Here is an 18935-nt window from a genome sequence, read left to right as displayed (position 1 = left end):
TCACAAACACAAACATAGAAACAACTAGCATCTCTTAGTGATGGACCCGCTAATAGAGAGATATACTTCATGTTCTGACAGGGAGGGAGAGGGGGGGTGGCGATGGAGAAAACCGGGGCAACTATAAATAGCACCTCAGAGATGAAGGGAGAGGGAGAGAGATACAGGGAGAGAATGACAGGAAAGGAAAGAGAGGAGGAGAGACAGATACAGAGAGACAGATACCGAGGAGCAAGCGAGAGACTGGTACAGTCGATAACTGCGACCCAAGTCTTTCACAACCAAAAAGGATTCCTTTATTCAAACGACTGAATTCATACACAACAAATGCATGTGTAACATCCACGAACAGAATATCCCCCAGAGAGAAAGCACGTGTACACAGCAGCCTCTTTGAACAAGCAATCCCTCGCATTTACAGGCTAGGAGAGGAGGTGTACAGCATCTCTAAACCATAAAAGCAGTTTAGAGTTTCGTCTGCCTAGCCAAGGGCATCTGTAACGACGTAGAACCATCACCTAGGAAAGCAAGTACACATAGGTGGGGTTTAGCGTAGAGCTAGCTAAACTAGATATGTCAGGGGGTGAGTCTAAAGCATACAAACACACGCACACATCCCAGAATAGCTCTCTTGTACAAAGGGGAGAGTGACAGCATTAAAGGATACAGCACTGAGCTCACTTAGATTTTTCTGAATTTATCATCTCTAAAATACTGTGTCTTTGAAATAAGGACAGATTAGATGAAATGCCATAGCCTATGGTAGTGATCATCAAAGCCATCATCACTAAGTAACAATAATCATAATTAGAATCAGACTTACTGAAGATAACCTTATACAGCCTAATACAATATTTACATTGTTATCATGGTCCCTCACAACACACAATACATGTTCAATATCTCTAAGCAGATTCAGGATTCTCTCAAAAAATAGCATCATAAGAATCTAGAACAGAGGAAAGAGTGAAGCGAGAAAGATATGTTGTCAATACAGGTAAGACATGTTCAACCTGCATGGCAGGGAGAAAGACAGTGAGAGAGAGAAAGAGAGAGGGGGGAGGATAGAGTTAACAAAACAAACAGATTGTAGAGAGGAAAGTGCTACAATATACAGAATATAGGCATTGACTTTTGTTCTCTACAGAAACATTCATTTTCAATTCCACTGTTCTGGACATCCAGTTTACACTATGTACCCTGCTTCTGTGGCCAAACACAGGAAACAGCACAACTAATAAAACCAAGTGGTGGGCTGCTTCAGACAGCAGTCATGTTTTTGTGGCCCAGCTTTTACAGCTGTGATGAACAGTCCTGTCTGAATACAGTTCAGTTCTGAGCATCATCAGGGTCGCTGTGAATAAGATTGAGAGGCTATAAATAGCTTCTTCTAAATTGTTGGTTTTTCATTCACTATTTCCTGTTCTATATAGAACATTTATGAGACGTTTCAACCACTTCAAGCCATCTGCATTTTTTTAACTCAAGATGTCTACTCTGTTGTTAAGTGCAGAGAGACTACCTCTAAGACAACTGATATCTATTAAGTATTATAAACTACAAAACATTTGATGCTGTGCCATTTTAGTGTTGGAATGTGCAAATCATTACAGAAATTTCAAATTTTTGCTAGCCGCAAAGTGTAATATAGCTAGCTACAAAAATCTATTGATATAGGGGCAGATAAAAAGAACAGCTTATCTACTGAATTAAAAACACACAACGGTAGGAATTGAATAAATTAACAAATAGATAAATACATAAATAGTATATCTTAATAAATAAACAAATTTAGTAAAGTGAACCAATACAGTATTATCCAACCATGACACAAAGTCCAGCCTCTGATAAATTTCATGTTTGGTTATGTTAGACCTTGTTATAATATCAGTTTACTTGCCAGTAGGTGTGTAATTCATTATCGATCTTATGTGTCTAAACTATTTGTTAATTTGGCAATTTGTTTTGTAATTGTTCCTAATAATATGTTGTAAATCAATTACAAAAAAAGTAATTGATTTACTGTTTGAAGCAAAAAATTATAATACTCGACTTCTGTGTGTAAGTAAAACATAGTCAGTAATTCAAAATACCTCATTGTGTACAGAAATAGCCACTATGGTTTGTCCTCCATTTGGCAGTCATGAGAAGGCTGAAGCACTTTAAATACAGTGTGTGACTCATGTTTTGGTCTCGCAGCTACAGTGGATTTGATGGGACCATCAATAAATCCATCTATCAGTGATTAACATAAAATGAATAGTTAATATCAAATCAAGATTAGACTAGTATCAAATTAATGTTATGTCAGATATGTGCTTCGTTTTAATCCCTAATAAGCGATATCTGAATGGAAAGATAGTTGCCACGGTAACATTAATACTGGCCTCTATAGGTTCCCAAGTCCCATTAGCGTTTGAAGATTGGAAATGATTGGTTATTAGCCAGATCAGATGGCATAGTCAGTTGGTAGGGTCAGAACTGTAGGTAGAACACATACGTACAGTCAAGCACACCCCAGAATACCAGTATGAGTAAGTCAGTCAGTGTCTCTACCTATGCTGTACTGTATGTTCCTGTATGTGAGTGTGTGAGTGTGTGTGAGCGCGTGGCGTGTGTGTCTAAGGATCCCAGTCGTCGTCGTGGTGCTGTGAGGCGATGATGACCACCACTGTGAGGATGGTGCAGAGGACGATGGAGGCTATGCCCACCGCCAGACTGATGAAGGAGAAGTTCCGCGCCTCTCGAGACGCTATCTCCGCCGTCACCATGTCCCCCCTGGCAACCGCCGTACGCACCTGGGGGAGAGGGGGGAACGACACCTTAAAAAGGTGGAGAGAAAAATGGCTACAGGGTGCTGGAGAGAAAGAAAGAACGGACAAAGGGAGAGTTGGAAACGGATGAGAAAGTGATAGAAACAGATCTGGAGAGAAGAGTTAAAGAGAAAACGAGGCAGAGTGCTGAGAGAGAGAGAGAGAGAGAGAGAGAGAGAGAGAGAGAGAGAGAGAGAGAGAGAGAGAGAGAGAGAGAGAGAGAGAGAGAGAGAGAGAGAGAGAGAGAGAGAGAGAGAGAGAGAGAGAGAGAGAGAGAGAGAGAGAGAGAGAGAGAGAGAGAGAGAGAGAGAGAGAGAGAGAGAGAGAGAGAGAGAGAGAGAGAGAGAAAGATAGAGAGAGTGAGGGGACAGATTACCTTGGCACAGGCACTAATACAGATCAACAACAGAGGGGCTGACCTACCAGAAACACAACCCCACATGGAGACGACACAACATCAGCTGCTTCCACTGAAAGAACCCAAACCTGGGTCTCCGTGCCTTGTCTGCTCAGATCAGCTCAAACCCATCTGAGCCAGCCCAGCCCACAGCTAAAATCCATACTAGCTTGGTTGTAAACAATGCCACATTACATAATAGCAGCTCGTTGTCATAGTACCCCCCCCCCCCATCCTCCCTGCACACCAGCCCCAAACGATGACCTGTTACTGATGCTTTAGTCCAGGGCTCTCTGTGGCAGTTCCTGGAGAGCTAGCCTCCGGTAGGTCTTTACCACCGACCCCAGTTGTAACTGAAACAGAATCCTCTTATCAACCAGCTAACTATTAGAGTGAAGTGTGCTACATTAAAGTTGGGGTTGATTAGGATTAGAGCTTGCTTTTAATCGACCTGTGTGATTTAGCGGTACACTTGGAATGTACAGGGACATCAACATCAAAAGACGGTGGCTGGTATCAAGGCCAGTGTCTACCCAGTGGAGCTGTGCATTATTCACATTGCCTCTCCTCCAACACAAGCGCAGACTGGGTTAGACTGGGAGGTAATTGTAGGCGGTACAAGGGCGGTTCAACCCTGCACCAGGAGATTGACCCCTCTCCAGGTTCTTACTCAAATCCCAGTTGTAACAAACATGCTTTAGCTTGTCAACCAGCCACCAGTGTAACCACATTGTTTGACCGGATGACACACACCTGTTACCCTCCTCACTAGAGAGACCTTCTCAACCTACAGATCAAGCCATATCCAGAACAGTAACGTAACCAGTATCTTTTCCGTGTGTTGACCGACCTGCACAGCCTTGATGATGGCGATGATTCCGGTGGGCCAGAAGCAGCAGACAGTGGTCAGGACGGCGATGGGCAGGTAGTCGTGTGGCGGCCTACGCGGTTCCATCAGGGCGATGCCAGGGGGCATCTGCATGGCCATCTGCCCCTGGGGCATTCCCCCACCGCCTCCTGGCATGTAGGGCTGGCCCTGGGGGAGGGAGGGAGGGAGGGAGGAGGGGGGGGGTGGTTACGCGGGCAGTTATGGGTATTCTGCATCAGCGGTTGGGTTGGTTGCTGTTGTCGGCATTTTCCATTGCTTGTGGCAAGCAAAAGGAACAAAAACAACGTTTCCTGCTGTGGTGTCTCTCAAAATGATGAACCAGCAGAAACGGGCCGGCCGCAGCACAACCATTAGGAAATCACTGTCCTGTTACATCTACAGGAGTTCTGCATGCTCAGATTGTATGTGTTAAAAACACATTATTTTATTCATTCAAACACAATAGAGGGTCCATATGGCAACTAAGGGCTAAAGACAAATCTTAATATATTGCACAAGCTTAGCACCTCATTATAAACCTATTCAAATCACTGCCTGTGTGTTAATGACCACTCACCGACGCCATGGGGTAGATGGGCACATAGGCTGTGCAAGGCTGCAGTTGGAGGGGGTAGCCTGGGTGGAGGTACCCCACTGGGGGGTGGGGCACTGTCCCTCCAGCCCCCTGGGTCTGTACTGTGTAGCCATGGGGAGCACCTGGGGGTCCGAGGGGGCCGCAGTGGAACTGGGTCTCCTGGAGGTAGCCGTCAGAGCCTGGAGGTGGAGGTGGAGGGGGGTAGTTGGGTTGGGGGCCACAGCCCTGTTGGGGGGCCATGCCCGGGTGCTGAGGCATGTTTGGAGCCTGGTTTGGGAGGTAGGGAGGGGGCTGCATCTGGGTCATGGGCTGGGACATGGACTGACGTCCAGAGTCATCCAGACCTGAGAGAGAGAGACAGAGAGAGAAAGAGAGAGACAGAGAGAGAGAAAGAGAGACAGAAAGAGAGGCAGAGAGAGAGACAGAGAGAGGCAGTGAAGAGAGAGACAAAGAGAGAGACATAGGGAGTGAATAGTGGAGGAGAGCAGGCAGACCGTTATCTAACCAGCCATCATTCTCTCCTCTGACATTTTGGTGCCCGCTTATGCAATATAAACACTATAGATTTATTTTCCTGTTGATATGCGCCAGGGCCAAAGCACACAGAAGCATCTCGCTACAACTGCTTTTGCATTGGAGAAAATGTATTAGCGAGTGTATTCATTTCAAGCCTTTTCAACGATTATTTAAGCTGGAGTTTAATTAGAGGACGTCCAGGAGGGAAAAGTGTGGTGTAGACCAGAAAAAACACCCATGTTCTATTTTTGATGACATACTAATCCCCTTCTCACTATAGTTGATGTATGATGCTGAACACAGGAAGAACCTAGCTGCAGGGGAGCATGACGAGGTGGACGCTGGACTACGGTTGCGCTGCCTTCGGGTCATTGTGACCCACCTTTTGCACCACGACGGTGGGTCACAATGACCCGAAGGCAGCAAAGAGGGCATGCAGCAGGGCTGCCTTCAGGAGGGGCAGCAGCAGCTGTCTGGATGAAGGCCCCTAGCCACTGAACCATGCTCTAGTGAAGGCTGAAACTGGATGTCTTGCGGTCTTACATGATAACAGTTCAGATCGAGAACACTCTGGAACTATCCCCTGACACATTTTATTACAGTATTCAGATGCAGCATTTTTTCCTGGCCATTCCTGGAAAGACCAAGAGGCTTATCGAGTTTAACTTATCACGTAAACAATAACTATGACACCCATTGTGTCATATGCTATGAGGCAAGGTTGACTGTGTAGAGCAATCAGTAATCCATGCTCACTCACCTGCTAAGCACAAAAAAGGTGGGGGGTGAAAAAAGAGGGAGTGAAGAGAGGGAGGTAAAAAAGATTTAGATGGAAAGGGAAGAAAGGATGAGAAAGAGATGGAGAGGTTGAAAGGCATGATGTAAGAGAGAGGTGGGGAATGGAAGAGAGAGAGAGAGGTGGGTGATGAGGGTCGATGAGATGAAGCTCAATGACTTGAGCTTGGGGACAGTGATTACATAAGAAACTAACACTGTCACTTCCATAGTTAAGTAAATCGCTATGCTAATTACAAGACAAGATTGGGTGGGGAATGATATCTCACATCTATAAAAGAACATAGTGACATGTCATACATTAAACTAACCACAGATAAGCGGGCCTTCTGTATCTGTGTGTTCACACGTGTCTGTTCACAGATATGGTTTGTGTGTGCGTGGCCTACAGCGACTAAATAGCCAGGACTTCCCTGATCTAAACCTATCAGCTGTGCTATGTCTCATTCACTACGGAGGGAGACCTCTCAGAAACATGGCGCTTACCTTGGTACCATCCTAGGATACAATGAAACCGCGGGAGTTAACGGGAGAAATGAAGCAGATTATTGTGCTGCATTTTTTATGTGAACATTACGCACGCCCGCGCACTTTCACAGACACACATGACACACTGCGCACGCACACACCCGCACGCACAGTGCATCATTATTAAATGGTTGTTACAATGAATAAATACGTGCGAACACGATGAATAGGAGAAGCGAAGAGCATAAACAGAGAGATGCATACGCGCAATAAGATGGACAGCTAGGAAGGGTTTGGCGAACACGTTAAGAAGAGGGGCCGAAATCAGCTAGATGAAAAGATACGAGTCATCGTGTCACCGATGAAACCTATCGATTTTTCTTCGCAAAAGCTAAACACGAGTAAAGCCAATCCTTTGTTCTTAAATAGCTAATAAAAACGAATTAGAAATACAGAGGACTGTGGGGGATGGGGGAATTGGTTCAATTGTCAATTACAGCGGTGACAGAGAAAAGACGCAACAAAACACAACCTCAGATAAAAACAAATTATAAACAAAACATTTACCGTGTTTTTCTGATGACATTTTGTGCAGAGATAATGCTCTCCTCTCACCCAAATATGTAGTACAAGGACTATTATTCCAATTCGTGTGACTTGGTTTTAATCCTCTCACAATGGTGGAGACTTTTCCTTCTAATTATAACCCATCTCTTAAATTTATTTTCATTTTAAGATCCAAACGTAATGCTTTTAGAGCAAATAACTTTGTGTATAGGTACTTGTAACTGTTATAATGTCCCAATGTAAAAAAAAATCTGATTTCCCCCAGTCTGCAGCTGGTACATCCACCGCAACAGCAGAAAACAGGTTTCTCCACTAACGCATCGCGTTACATTGAATTAATCAGACACACAGCTATCGCTGTCTTAAAGAGACAGCCGAGGTTGAAAATACTGTAAGCTTCATATGCCACTGGTATGGAGCCTGAAATTGAAAACTATTAAACACAACATTTTATAGGAACCGACTTCACAGACAAGATCAAAATGTGTATGACAGTAAGCAATGCAGTGGATTTTATTTCTGTACAGTAAATTACAAACCATTTGACTCTCATTCCAATTTTGGTCACATTCCAAGTGGCAATTGAAGGGAGAATTGCCCAAACTCACATGTAAACAACATACACAAACAAATGAGTATGTTCATATTCTTTCCCTGTCTTTATTCTTGCGTGCACACATAATGTACGCAAAACACACACACACACACATACTCTCTATCTTTCTCTCTCCCTTTCTATCTCTTTCATTCTACCTCTTTGGCACATGCTCACACACCAAATCGAGAACCAAAACATGCTTGGCAGCAGGCACCTTCACACGCACACACAACACTCCCCCCCCCCCCTCCTCTTTCTATCATCCCTCCTTTCCCTCAGTGTGTGTAGAGTGAAGCGGTGAAGACGATGTCTCTGCGGATGGCCAGGGAGGCCTTCTCCATTTTGCTGCCCAAGACTGAGTCTCCTACGATGCGGGCCGCCTGGCGCACCTCCTTCAGCACCTCGTCCAGGCGCTGGATACAGCGCACCACCGTGCCCTCCTGGACGTCAGTCAGCTGGGCGATCTCCGCAAACGGCTGAGAGGGGAGGAGGCAAGGAGACAGAGGGAGGGGAGGAGAGAGGGGAGAGGAGGGAGGGGAGAAGAGACAGGAGAGAGGGGAAAAGGAGGAGACAGGAGAGAGGGGGAGAGGAGGGGTGGAGACAGGAGAGAGGGGGAGAGGAGGGGAGGAGACAGGAGAGAGGGGTAGAGGAGGGGAGGAGACAGGAGAGAGGGGGAGGGGAGGAGACAGGAGAGAGGGGGAGAGGAGGGGTGGAGACAGGAGAGAGGGGGAGGGGAGGAGACAGGAGAGAGGGGGAGAGGAGGGGTGGAGACAGGAGAGAGGGGGGAGAGGGGAGGAGACAGGAGAGAGGGGTAGAGGAGGGGAGAGACAGGAGAGAGGGGAGGAGACAGGAGAGAGGGGGAGAGGAGGGGTGGAGACAGGAGAGAGGGGGAGAGGAGGGGAGGAGACAGGAGAGAGGGGTAGAGGAGGGGAGGAGACAGGAGAGAGGGGGAGGGGAGGGAGACAGGAGAGAGGGGAGAGGAGGGGTGGAGACAGGAGAGAGGGGTAGAGGAGGGGAGGACAGGAGAGAGGGGTTGGGAGGGGATGGAGACCAGGGAGAGGGGAGGTGTGGGAGGAGACAGGAGAGAGGGGGAGCGAGAGAGGGGAGGAGACCGGGAGAGAGGGTAGAGGAGGAGACGGAGAGAGAGGGGAGGGGAGGAGACAGGAGAGAGGGGGAGAGGAGGGTGGAGACCTGGAGAGAGGGGAGAGAGGAGGGGTGGAGACAGGAGAGAGGGGGAGAGTAGGCCGGATGGTGAGCAAGAGAGAGTAAACGGAAGGAGAGAAGGAGAGGAGATAGGAGGAGAGGAGATAGGAGGAGAGGAGAAGACGAGACACAAGGAGACGAGACAGGGGTTGAACAGGAGAAGGAAAGGAGACCAAAGGAGAGGCAGCGGGAGGAAAAGGCGGGGCAGGACAAGATGACAAACAGGAAGAGAGGACAGCAGGTGAAATAATTATAGGAGAGGAAAACCTCAGGACAGACACTTTTTTTTGCAGTGACAGAAACATGTCATCCTGCTTGGCCATTCCGTTGTATACCACATTTCCCAGAAATCATGGTGCCTGTGTGATGAGATGCGGAGGGTGAGTGGTGCATTTAGTCTCACCATGCCCCTGGCCCAGCAGTAAACCACCTCGGTCAAACCAAACTTCAACTGGGACACAAAGTCCTCAGCCGTCTGGGCTATCCCAAAACTCCTCTGCAGCTCGCCGATACGCTGGGCCACAGACAGCACGCGCGCAATACCCTGAGGGAGGGGGGGGGGGGGAGGGCGGAAGAGAGGGAGGGGGGGAAAGGGAGTTGGATAAAAGAGAGAGAGAAGGAGAGACAGAAGGAGAGAAGGAAAGGTCAAACGAAGAGGCTCGCTCGCTCGCGCACGCTAACAGATTAGTCCCACGAGGAGCTCTTGAACATGAAACATGCCCTCAGCTCTCCTGCCGAGGCTCCGAGACCTCGGCCGGCGTTTCCTCCCCGACGTGCAGTGCGGAAGCCCACTACCCGTGTTCAGGGAGCCCGTTCAGTGTCCACTCAAAGTGTTACAGCCTTCCTGTAAAAACAGCTCTGTATGCGACGGCGAGTCATCACTAATTCAAGCTTCTAGAAAGCACTTCCATGTCCCTGGGCTGCTTGACAACCCACACAGACACTGTGTGTGAGTGTGTGTGTGTGTGGGGGGGTCTGTATGTGTGTTGCTTCAGGTAAGGTGCCCTTGCCACGGGGAAAGCCAGTTGAGTGTGTCCTGTCCTGTGCGTATGCGTCACCAGTAAAGTCAGACTAGCCCTCGATTAAACGTTGTACAGTAGGTCAAATGGAACCTGGCTCACATGACAAACGTATCTCCTCCTCTCGCCATCCTTACGCATGCATACAAGGCTCGGTGGAAAACACACAGCGACGAGCATCCATTCAAATGTATTCAAACGAACACGCCAAATGTACTTCCTGGTGCTGCTGCGGGTGAACGAGCGTGCTCCTCACCTCCTGCAGGGTGCTGGTGAGGTGGGGCTCCACCTGGGTCTTCTGCGTGAACACCAGGCAGGACAGCAGGGCGGCGCTCTCCTCCGGGGCCAGGGGGCTCAGGGCGTTCTCAAACAGCAGCTCGGTCAGCAGCAGCTCGTGGCAGGAGACCTGGCACGCCACGCGGCCCTTCAGCTGCACCGCCCCGCCCTTGTCCACGTAGTCCAGGGACTTGAGCACCTGGCGGCGGGGGAGAGGGGACGCATCTGGGTCACTCTGCTGTCACGCTGTCCCTACCTCCCTGTTCTACAGTTAGAACGTGGCGATGACAGAGTAATGACGCGTATTTGTGGAGTTTATACAGAGATACAACAGGTAATGCTGCTGTGTTTGTGTCGAGCGGTGGATGCCGGGAGGTTCAGCGGGAAGGACAGTGTGAAGGGAACGAGGCGTGGCTCTGCTAGCAGGCGGTGAGTGGGCCATGGGGGGGAGGGGGTGGCCAGAAGGATGGGGACAGGGGGGGCCGGAGGGACAGGAGGATGGGCGGTGAGGTTGGTGAGGGGGGACAGACCTCGATCCTCTGGTGGTACTCTGGCAGCAGAGACAGAGACTGGTCGGAGGTGAGGAAGAGGAGCTTGTCCAGATCCTCTTGCACCTTCATCCTCTCTTGCACCCGGATGAACTGACACACGGGAGAGAAAGGGAGAGGAAGATGGAGGGGTAAAAGGTGGAAGAAAGAGATAGAGACAAAAGGAAGGGGAAGAGACAGTTGGGGATATTCAAGTTTACAGTACAAAACATTTCCCCACACTAGCAATATTCCCAGATGTACAGTAAACATCATAAAGCATCCTATCTAGCCACACCACCACTTTCACACACATATTTGAGAGAAAACAGTGAGAATAGAGAGTGTCTGAGTGTGTGTTAGATATCCTGTCACACAACCTAATTAGCAATCTTGCAGTGGGTGAGTGATGGATCTAATGATATGCTGTGTTATCTCTCTCTCTCCCATCTCTCTCTCTCCCTCTCCACTTCTCTCTCTCTCCCCCTCTCCCCCCCCCCCCCCCTCTCTCTCTCTCTCTCTCTCTCTCTCTCTCTCTCTCTCTCTCTCTCATTCTTTCGCTCCCTCCTCTCTCCCTCTCCCTGCTAATAGAGAGCGATGCGCCCTGTCCTTCCACATTCATCGGAGACGAGGAGTCGCTCATCCTGGACGCCACCTGCAGTATCCCCCCCCCCCCCGGCCCCCCCCAGCAGACCCTGGCTCACATGCTCTGTGAAGGTGGGGGAGTGTATGCACGTGAAGTCTCGGAGGCAGTCCTGCAGCGAGCGCAGCCTCATCACGTCCTCCACCACCTCCACACTCTTCAGGTGGAGGTCCTTCACGGGGTCAAGGGTCGCCAGCCCCTCCGGGTTAGCCTCCGCTAACCGCAGGAGCTCCTGGGTCGCCGTGGAGATGGCCTGGCCGGGAGGATCAAGCCTTCGGAGACATGGGGAGGGGAGAAAAACAGTGAGAGAGTTGTAAAATGATTCGATGTCGAGTCGCCTACACAAACTCACCAGTTTTTAATGGTGACAATATAATGGAGGAAAAAAACACATAATATTCAATTAAGAGCGAGCGAGCGCGCGCGCCCCCCCCACACATACCGGAAGCGTAGCTGCTGCCTCTTGCTGTAGTTGTCGATGATCCTCTCAGGTATCACCTTCAGGGTCTTCACTGTGATGGCTGAGATGTCCTGCTGCTTGAGCTTTTGGACTGTGTGACTGCAGGGGCCTGGGACCGAGCACAGCACAGAGGGTCACTGCAGCAGTCACACGGAGGGAGGGAGACTCTGGACGTGTGTGTGTGTGTGTGTGAGAGTGAGTGAGCGCTGACCGTCTGGTATGAAGAGGCTGGTGTTGTAGAGCTGAGGGGTGGAGCTCGTGTCTGGAGCGGTCCCTGCCCCCTCCTCGTTGCCCTTCTCACAGATCACCAGAGACGTGAACGTACGATTCATGGAGTCGTTGGACACCTGGAACACACAAGCAGAAAAGTCGAAATGTGAGAGGGTTGGTGCAGGGGAAGTCCTTGTTGTCACACACATACACACGCACACACACACACACACACACCTGTAAGATGACTCCCAGAGCGTTCAGGTGCTGTTTGTTGTTGACCAGTATGACTCGTCCCACAGACAGAGCTTTCAAGCCGCTAGAAGATTCCATCACGGCTTTCTGAAACAGACCGGACAAGGAGGAACACGCAAACAAGAACATATAAATGTGCTGTCCAGACATGTGCGCAATATCTCCATTTCAGTGTGTGCATGCGTCTGTGTGTGTGTGTACCTGCAGGGCCTGAGCAGAGATGTGCAGCTCAGTGACTGTGTGGTAGTAAGGCACCAGGTCAGACAGATGCCCCTCGATGTCCAGGGGAGGAAGAGACGCCAGGGTCCGCCTGAGCTGGACTATCTGCTTCTCATGGGCCTTGAGAGGAGGAGAGGAAGAGGACAGGAAGAGGAGGAGAGGAGAGAGGAAAGGAGGGGAGGTGGAGGACAGGAGAGAGAAAAGGAAGAACAGATGGAGAGCGGGAAAGGAGCGCAGAGCAGAACAATTGACAACCGGACGGTGAGAAAAAGGCCGAAAGCGGCCGTTCGGCGTCTGTTCCCTTCTGGTGCATGCTGGGTGGTGTAGTACCTGGGTGTCTCGGTGGCTCTCGGAGAAGCTCCGCCTCATCATGTCGGTGACCCTGAGGGCCTCCACTCGGAGCAGGTTGAGGATCATGGTGTAGGTCAGCCTGAACTGGGACTGCAGCACAGTGGGCTTGCCCTGCACACACAGACAAGCACCACTCCAGTCCAACACACAGGCAGGATCCAGCACTCAGACAGTACTATGTACTGTAGAGCTGTCCTCTCCTCCTATCCAGTCACACGGGCTGCAGACGGGCTGGGAGAGAACCCCCTCACACAGCTTGACCAGACTGGCGGTGAGATCAGCTGGTGGTGGCCCCTTGTGAGGGCAGGTGTACGTATAGGGATATGGTGGAGGAGGAGGGGAGAGGTTCTCACCAGCATCATGGAGTGGAGTTCTCCCATGTCGTGAACCCCGGTCTTACACAGGATGATCACGGTCCCAGTGGCGTCCAGGCCTCTCCTGCCAGCTCGACCTGCCATCTGGATGTACTCTCCTGAGAGTGGGAGAGGGAAACGGACATACACGGCACAAAGAGTTTAGCAGGTCGCTTCGGGTGAAAGCGTCTGGTAAATGAATGAAAAGTAAGAGGTGTCAAATGTAAATACCAGGCAGCAGGTTCCTGAAGCCAGTTCCGTCGTGTTTCCTGATACTGTCAAACACCACGGTTCTGGCGGGCATGTTGACCCCCATGGCAAACGTCTCTGTGGCAAACAGAACCTGGGAGGGAGAGAGAGAGCAACGGCTTGACAGACGACTAGAGAGAGCAAGGAGGAGATGAGGTGCAGGAGACCAAATCACAGGCCCAAGAGAGTCCCCTCATACTCACCTTTACAAGCCCGCGAGAGAAGAGCATCTCAATGACCTCCTTCAGGATTGGCAGGATTCCACTGTGATGCAAGCCTATCCCCCTCTTCAACAGGTCCCTCATCAGCAGGATCTGAGATGGGTGCAGGATAGGAGGAAGGAAGCAATGTGATCACCTGTGTCCTACTGAGCTAACCCTGGGGACAGGCCCCTAACCTGGGGTAGCTAACCCTGGGGACAGGCCCCTAACCTGGGGTAGCTAACCCTGGGGACAGGCCCCTAACCTGGGGTAGCTAACCCTGGGGACAGGCCCCTAACCTGGGGTAGCTAACCCTGGAGTTAGGCCCCTTCCTGGAGCAGCTGACTCTGGAGTTACCTGAGGTAGCTGGCGATCAAGTCCCCTGAGGCGACTCAGGCTCTTCTGGAAGAAGGAATGGATCTCTGCCTTCTCCACAGAGCTGGTCAGGTCCATGGAGGACAGCGAGCGTGCGTTGTCGTCGCAGCGTGTCCGGGAGAAGGTGAACGCCACCACGGGCGTCTGCTGTCGCTGGGACAGGAAGTGGAGGAGGGAGAGCCACACTGAACGGTCCTGGGGGGGAGGGACAACAAGGTGAAGACAGGGGTGAGAGTGGAGTAACGGTGAAAATAGACAAGATGCAAGATGAGGGGATGCAGGAAGTGAGAGAGAGAGGAGAGAGAGAGAGAGAGAGAGAGAGAGAGAGAGAGAGAGAGAGGGGGGGGGGGGATGGGTAAAGCAGCGGAGGCCAAGATAAAAGGAATGACAGTGGGAGAGAAAGAGAGTGTTGGCAAGAGGGAGAAACTGACTTGGTTGGCTGAGGTGTTCTGAGACGTGTTTTTCGAGCCGAAGGACTGGGCATGTTTACTAGTTCTTTCCTTCTTGGCATCCACTGCAGCATAGTATCTGGAAAGGAAAGGAAACAGACCACATCCAAGTCATCCTCTGTACGAACCTCACATGACAACTGTAATAAAAAGGGGTTATTGTCGGACTGAGAAGAAGCAGGTTTCTACCCTTTGGTGATGAAGTTGCCTGTGGCATCTATCAGGAGAAACATCTCTTTCTGGGTCTTGGTGCTGTTGCCTGTGTAGAGGTTGTGTTCCAGGGGCACTGGCCTCTTCACTGTGCTGATCACATAGATGTGCTTCTTCTTAATACGCCTGGGGAGGGAGGAGAGGGGGAGGAATGGGAGGCGGTGGTCGGGGGGGGGGGGGAGCAGAGAGATTATCTTCTGAATATCCTATGTGGTTGTTGGTTGGTGGGCCAAACCTGAGACCAAGAGGTCAAAGTGCATGACCTACCCAATCCACTCGCTGAACTCGATAGCGTTGGGCACGGTGGCGCTCAGGAGAATGAGGCTGACGTGTTCAGGCAACATGATCAGTACTTCCTCCCACACCACTCCCCTCTAAAGGGATGGAGAGGGGGGGGGGGACAGAGAGTGGATAAGAAAAAAAGGAACAAGATCCATTTGTTGATTTGTACTGGTACATAATGAAGGGAGGAGACCGCTTACCTCAGCGTCATTAATGTAGTGAACCTCGTCAAAGATCACCCACTCTAGATCTCTGATCACCTCAGAGCCGTTATAGAGCATAGACCTGAGACAGGGGAAAAAGAGTGTGTGAGAGAGAGAGAGACACACACACTCTTAGTCAAAGTGTTTAATATAGTCTGATGTCATGTTAGTGAGGAGCAGTGGGCTGTGTGGGTGGTTGGCTGTGTTCTGTCAGAGGGGCAGTGGGCTGTGTGGGTGGTTGGCTGTGTTCTGTCAGCACCTCAGTATCTCCGTGGTCATGATGAGGCAGGAGGCCTCAGGGCTCAGCTGAACATCCCCCGTCAGCAGACCCACGTCACTGAACGTGGCCTTAAAGTCCCGAAACTTTTGATTGGACAGAGCCTTGATGGGGGAGGTGTAGATGGTCCTATCAGAGCACAGACCGTACGTCGGGTTAGGGTATAGTCACGCCCCGCGATAGCAAACAACAAAGTACAGTGTTGGGAATATCGGGGTTGAAAAGAAAGGGTGGGGGTCAATCTCTGCTGGGTATAATTCCATTCCTACCAACCTGGTCATGTGTTTCTGGGATAATGCAATGGCATATTCTGCCACCACTGTTTTGCCTGCAGATGTGTGAGCAGCCACAAACACAGACTCGTGGGCCTCCAGCTTCAGCACCGCCTGCTTCTGGAACACGTCCAACTCAAAAGGCCACTGGGAGAGAGAGGGGAGGGGGTGGGGGTTTAGGGAAGTACCGAGCCAAACAGTGACTCGTCAAAAATACATCCTTTTTATGAAACACATATTGATCTAAAAAACACAATGCTAATCATCATAACCCCTCAACATGACATTACAACCCATGGTAAATTATGGAGCACTCTTGTTGCTACGTAATCATTCAATAATGTCATCAAGGAATCAGCGGTTCTATCAAACGTTATTCCCGGCGTCTGGTGAGTCAGTACCTTGAAGGCTGGGTTGGGGATGCGTTTGTAAAAGTCTTCACAGGGGGAGGTGATGTCGACCGGAATGGCCCATTTCTTGGTCTCCTCCTGGGCCGCTGCTGGCTTGGACACCCCCTCATGACACGGGGTGGCGACAGCTGCGGCTGGCGTGGGGGTGGAAACAGAGTCCTGAAACAGGAAGGAGGCTTGTTACTACTGAGCAGCATCTGGAGATGGAAGCACAGTGTTCGAATGAAATAACGACCTCTGGAGTGACAGACTGAGCTACTTCTCTGACGCTTCAGATGTTGGACACCGTTCTCCATACCTTGATCCCCAGGTCCTCCAGGCTGTTGGTTCTGGGTAGTTTAGGAGCATCTCCACCTTCCTGGCCTGTCTCCTGCCCCTCTGGGTGCACGTCAATGATGTCATCAAAGGTGGACAGGAGGGACAAGAGGTTGACTGGTGCCTTCGCAGTTTTGGCATCTTTGGATTGGTTCAATAAAAGAGGGACATTAGAATAGAAGAGTAAAAAATACACATGCCAGAGGGACAATATATGTTGTACGTATGCAGCAAAACGTGTACTTCATACCCACTTTTATCACTGAAGTCCATATCAGCTTTAAGTCCAGGGGCCACAGTGAGTAAATCTGAGGACAAAGGAAAGGCATCTTTAACAACCCAACAGGAGACACTGTTCTGGCTCAGCCAAGAAGCTCCTAAGATCCGTATTTCCTTTATCATTGTTTATCTCACTGTTCTCAAAGTCTATGTCCTCCTCCAGGTCAGACTTCGTCTTGATCTGCTCCAGTGTGAGCTCATCCATCCCACCTAGAAGAAAGGAAAGAAAGACAGAAAGAAAAGCCGAAACAGAGAGAGTGTGAGAGAGAGGAAAAGGTCAATATGACCTTACTAAGTGGCACGCCACTACAGCCATGCATCACAGACACTGACACAAACGGTTCTCTAGTGTTCAGATCAGAAGAGTGATGCTGAGCGGCCCTCACCGGGAAGGAAGGGGTAGTTGGTGTTGCTTCCTCTCAAGCTTTCAGATGGGGGTCCAGGCTGCCGTTGCAGAGAAAGAGAATTCTTTGATGAAAGACCTGTGTTCTCCAGCAGCACCTGAAAGAGAACCACATAGCAAAAGTGAAGGAGGGGAATTGAAGTGAAGGAGGGGAATTGTATTTAATTGTAAGACATGAATGCATCTGCTAAAATGATTTATACATTACATGCAATTTATACATTACTTCCAACCAAAGACTGATCACTTCAGACACTTAACACAGCCTTTAACACTTGTCTACTTATGGCTGAATGAAGTTTGATTCAGTACAATTCCCTTTATCATCAAGGAATGTCAAGCATTCATATAACACAAAGTACTTTTTTGTTTGACATAAATAACAAACATGTAGATTACTTTTAAAATAGGTCAAAAAAAGACATACAATATAGTAACAATGAAACAAAAGCAATTGAGTCTATCTAGGAAAAATATGTGGAATAAACGTTTTCAATGCGATTGTGTGAGCTACCTCAGTGAAGTCCAGGAGCATTCCTGTGGTGGGGTCTCTGACCACAGACAGCCCAGAGTGGAGGGGAGCGGAGGAGCAGAGGAGCAGTGAGTCCACGTCCATCTCCCTGTGGGCCACCCTAAGGAAAAACAACAACACAACTGGCAGTCAGTTAATCTCAGTTTCATTCACTTTTTTAATCCCGAATGAAATTGGTAACAATTCCAACCCAATACAGTCAAGGGAAAGTGCCCCTGTACTGGATTAATATTATAATGAATTTTATTTCTATCAGTGCATCATACTATTTGACATACTAAAGACCATTTATAGGATAATTTCTACAATTTGTAATTGTAGACGGTCAAGCATCAAGATGCAATTTAAGCCACTCACTTCAGAAACTTCTGGAAGGCGGCATCTGTGTCATGTAAGGGGAGCCAGGCAGGGTCGCGTAGGAAGCGCTTCTCTACCTCCGTCTTTAGGTCCACACTGGTGGGGGGGAGGCCATGGGGGAGCTGAGGAGAGATGAACGAGATAATGTGGGGGAAATAGGGGAGAGAGATGGGATAGGACTGGTTCAAATGAATATGTGCTGCTGGTTAATGCCGACTGATGGGGTCAAGCCATAGATAGTGTATCCAAACTATGTCAACATGGTTATTTATATCACTTTTTATCCACGTGTAGTTATCTGGTCCTTGTTATTTCAAGAAGGAAAACATGTCACCTAAGCCACAAATCGCCATACTGACCGTGCTCAGAGGAGGTAAAGGCTGGTTCTTTGGCAGTGGGTCTGTGATGAGCTCGAACCTGCCAGAGCAGCCCATCTCCAGCAAGGACATGGGCAGGTCTGTGGGCCCCACGGGGGGCAGAACTGTAGAGGGAGAGGCATACTATAGTTTAAAAACGGGGGTGAATAGACGACTTTGTATGATGAATAGGTTCAATGATCAGTGTCAATGACAATAGAACTAAAGTCAAGTCTAGATGTGTCCTCTCTGGAACTCAACATCTTACTTGATGCCATTTCAAAATACTTTATTGGCTAACAAAACGAAGTCTATAGAACATTTTGATATACATTTTGATAATACCTAGGTACTGTAGGTAGCTAGCTAACCTAAGTTAAGATAGAGAGAAAACAGTCTCTTGCTAGCCCTGGCTAACACATTTGTCATGTAAATCTCTAGGTAATTTGTCAAACATCCGTATAGGAAACTACAAAGTCTAGAGGATGTTACAGTATGCCTGCATTAACCATTTCAATAGATATATCTACCTATTCTTTCCATGTCTCCTCCGCAAGTATAAGTTTCTGTGCAGCTGCAACACTGTCAGTACTGTGTCGCGTCGCGTCGGAAGTTACAGTTGTGATTAGCGGA

The 18935-nt window shown here is 49.3% G+C and overlaps 2 protein-coding genes across 3 annotated transcripts; both read right to left on the bottom strand.

Moving 5' to 3' along the window:
- Positions 1-270: 270 nt before the first annotated feature.
- On the bottom strand, positions 271-7372 carry prrt1 (proline-rich transmembrane protein 1). Its single transcript, XM_062445978.1, has 4 exons — positions 7020-7372; positions 4656-5017; positions 4061-4246; positions 271-2798 (listed from the first exon to the last, which is right to left on the bottom strand). The coding sequence occupies exons 1-4, from the start codon at positions 7036-7038 to the stop codon at positions 2622-2624; spliced, it is 744 nt and encodes a 247-aa protein (XP_062301962.1). The 5' UTR covers positions 7039-7372; the 3' UTR covers positions 271-2621.
- Positions 7373-7504: 132 nt separating this feature from the next.
- On the bottom strand, positions 7505-18908 carry skic2 (SKI2 subunit of superkiller complex). Of its 2 annotated transcripts, none has more exons than XM_062445967.1 (29): positions 18833-18908; positions 18306-18427; positions 17947-18068; positions 17572-17689; positions 17041-17155; positions 16790-16864; positions 16630-16683; positions 16359-16516; positions 16052-16219; positions 15652-15797; positions 15361-15507; positions 15099-15183; positions 14884-14990; positions 14596-14742; positions 14389-14485; positions 13940-14152; positions 13586-13696; positions 13365-13476; positions 13134-13252; positions 12760-12891; positions 12412-12549; positions 12193-12297; positions 11957-12092; positions 11728-11854; positions 11347-11557; positions 10646-10756; positions 10096-10314; positions 9224-9364; positions 7505-8093 (listed from the first exon to the last, which is right to left on the bottom strand). In XM_062445967.1, the coding sequence occupies exons 1-29, from the start codon at positions 18843-18845 to the stop codon at positions 7893-7895; spliced, it is 3750 nt and encodes a 1249-aa protein (XP_062301951.1). In that variant the 5' UTR covers positions 18846-18908; the 3' UTR covers positions 7505-7892. The 2 variants fall into 2 exon arrangements, with proteins under 2 accessions (XP_062301951.1, XP_062301950.1); XM_062445966.1 differs by lacking the exon at positions 18833-18908 and adding an exon at positions 18674-18746.
- Between the last annotated feature and the right edge of the window lie 27 nt (positions 18909-18935).

Source organism: Osmerus eperlanus, chromosome 20 (genome assembly GCF_963692335.1).
Source record: "Osmerus eperlanus chromosome 20, fOsmEpe2.1, whole genome shotgun sequence".
Lineage (NCBI taxonomy): Eukaryota > Metazoa > Chordata > Actinopteri > Osmeriformes > Osmeridae > Osmerus > Osmerus eperlanus.
The sequence above is the reverse complement of the archived record's forward strand: the minus strand, read 5'-3'. Positions and strand labels throughout refer to the sequence as shown.

Bases quoted from the DNA above. Each gene is read 5' to 3' on its own strand.
- prrt1 (XM_062445978.1), bottom strand. The intron at 4,247-4,655 runs GTGAGTGGTCAT...TCCCTCCCCCAG, and splicing joins CCATCTACCCCATGGCGTCG to GGCCAGCCCTACATGCCAGG. The intron at 2,799-4,060 runs GTCGGTCAACAC...CCTCTCCCCCAG, and splicing joins CCATCATCAAGGCTGTGCAG to GTGCGTACGGCGGTTGCCAG.
- skic2 (XM_062445966.1), bottom strand. From the start codon at position 18,731: ATGACAAATGTGTTAGCCAGGGCTAGCAAGAGACTGTTTTCTCTCTAT. The intron at 18,428-18,673 runs GTTAGCTAGCTA...CTCCCTCTACAG, and splicing joins TTCTCTCTATCTTAACTTAG to TTCTGCCCCCCGTGGGGCCC. The intron at 17,156-17,571 runs GTAGCTCACACA...GTTCTCTTTCAG, and splicing joins TGCTCCTGGACTTCACTGAG to GTGCTGCTGGAGAACACAGG.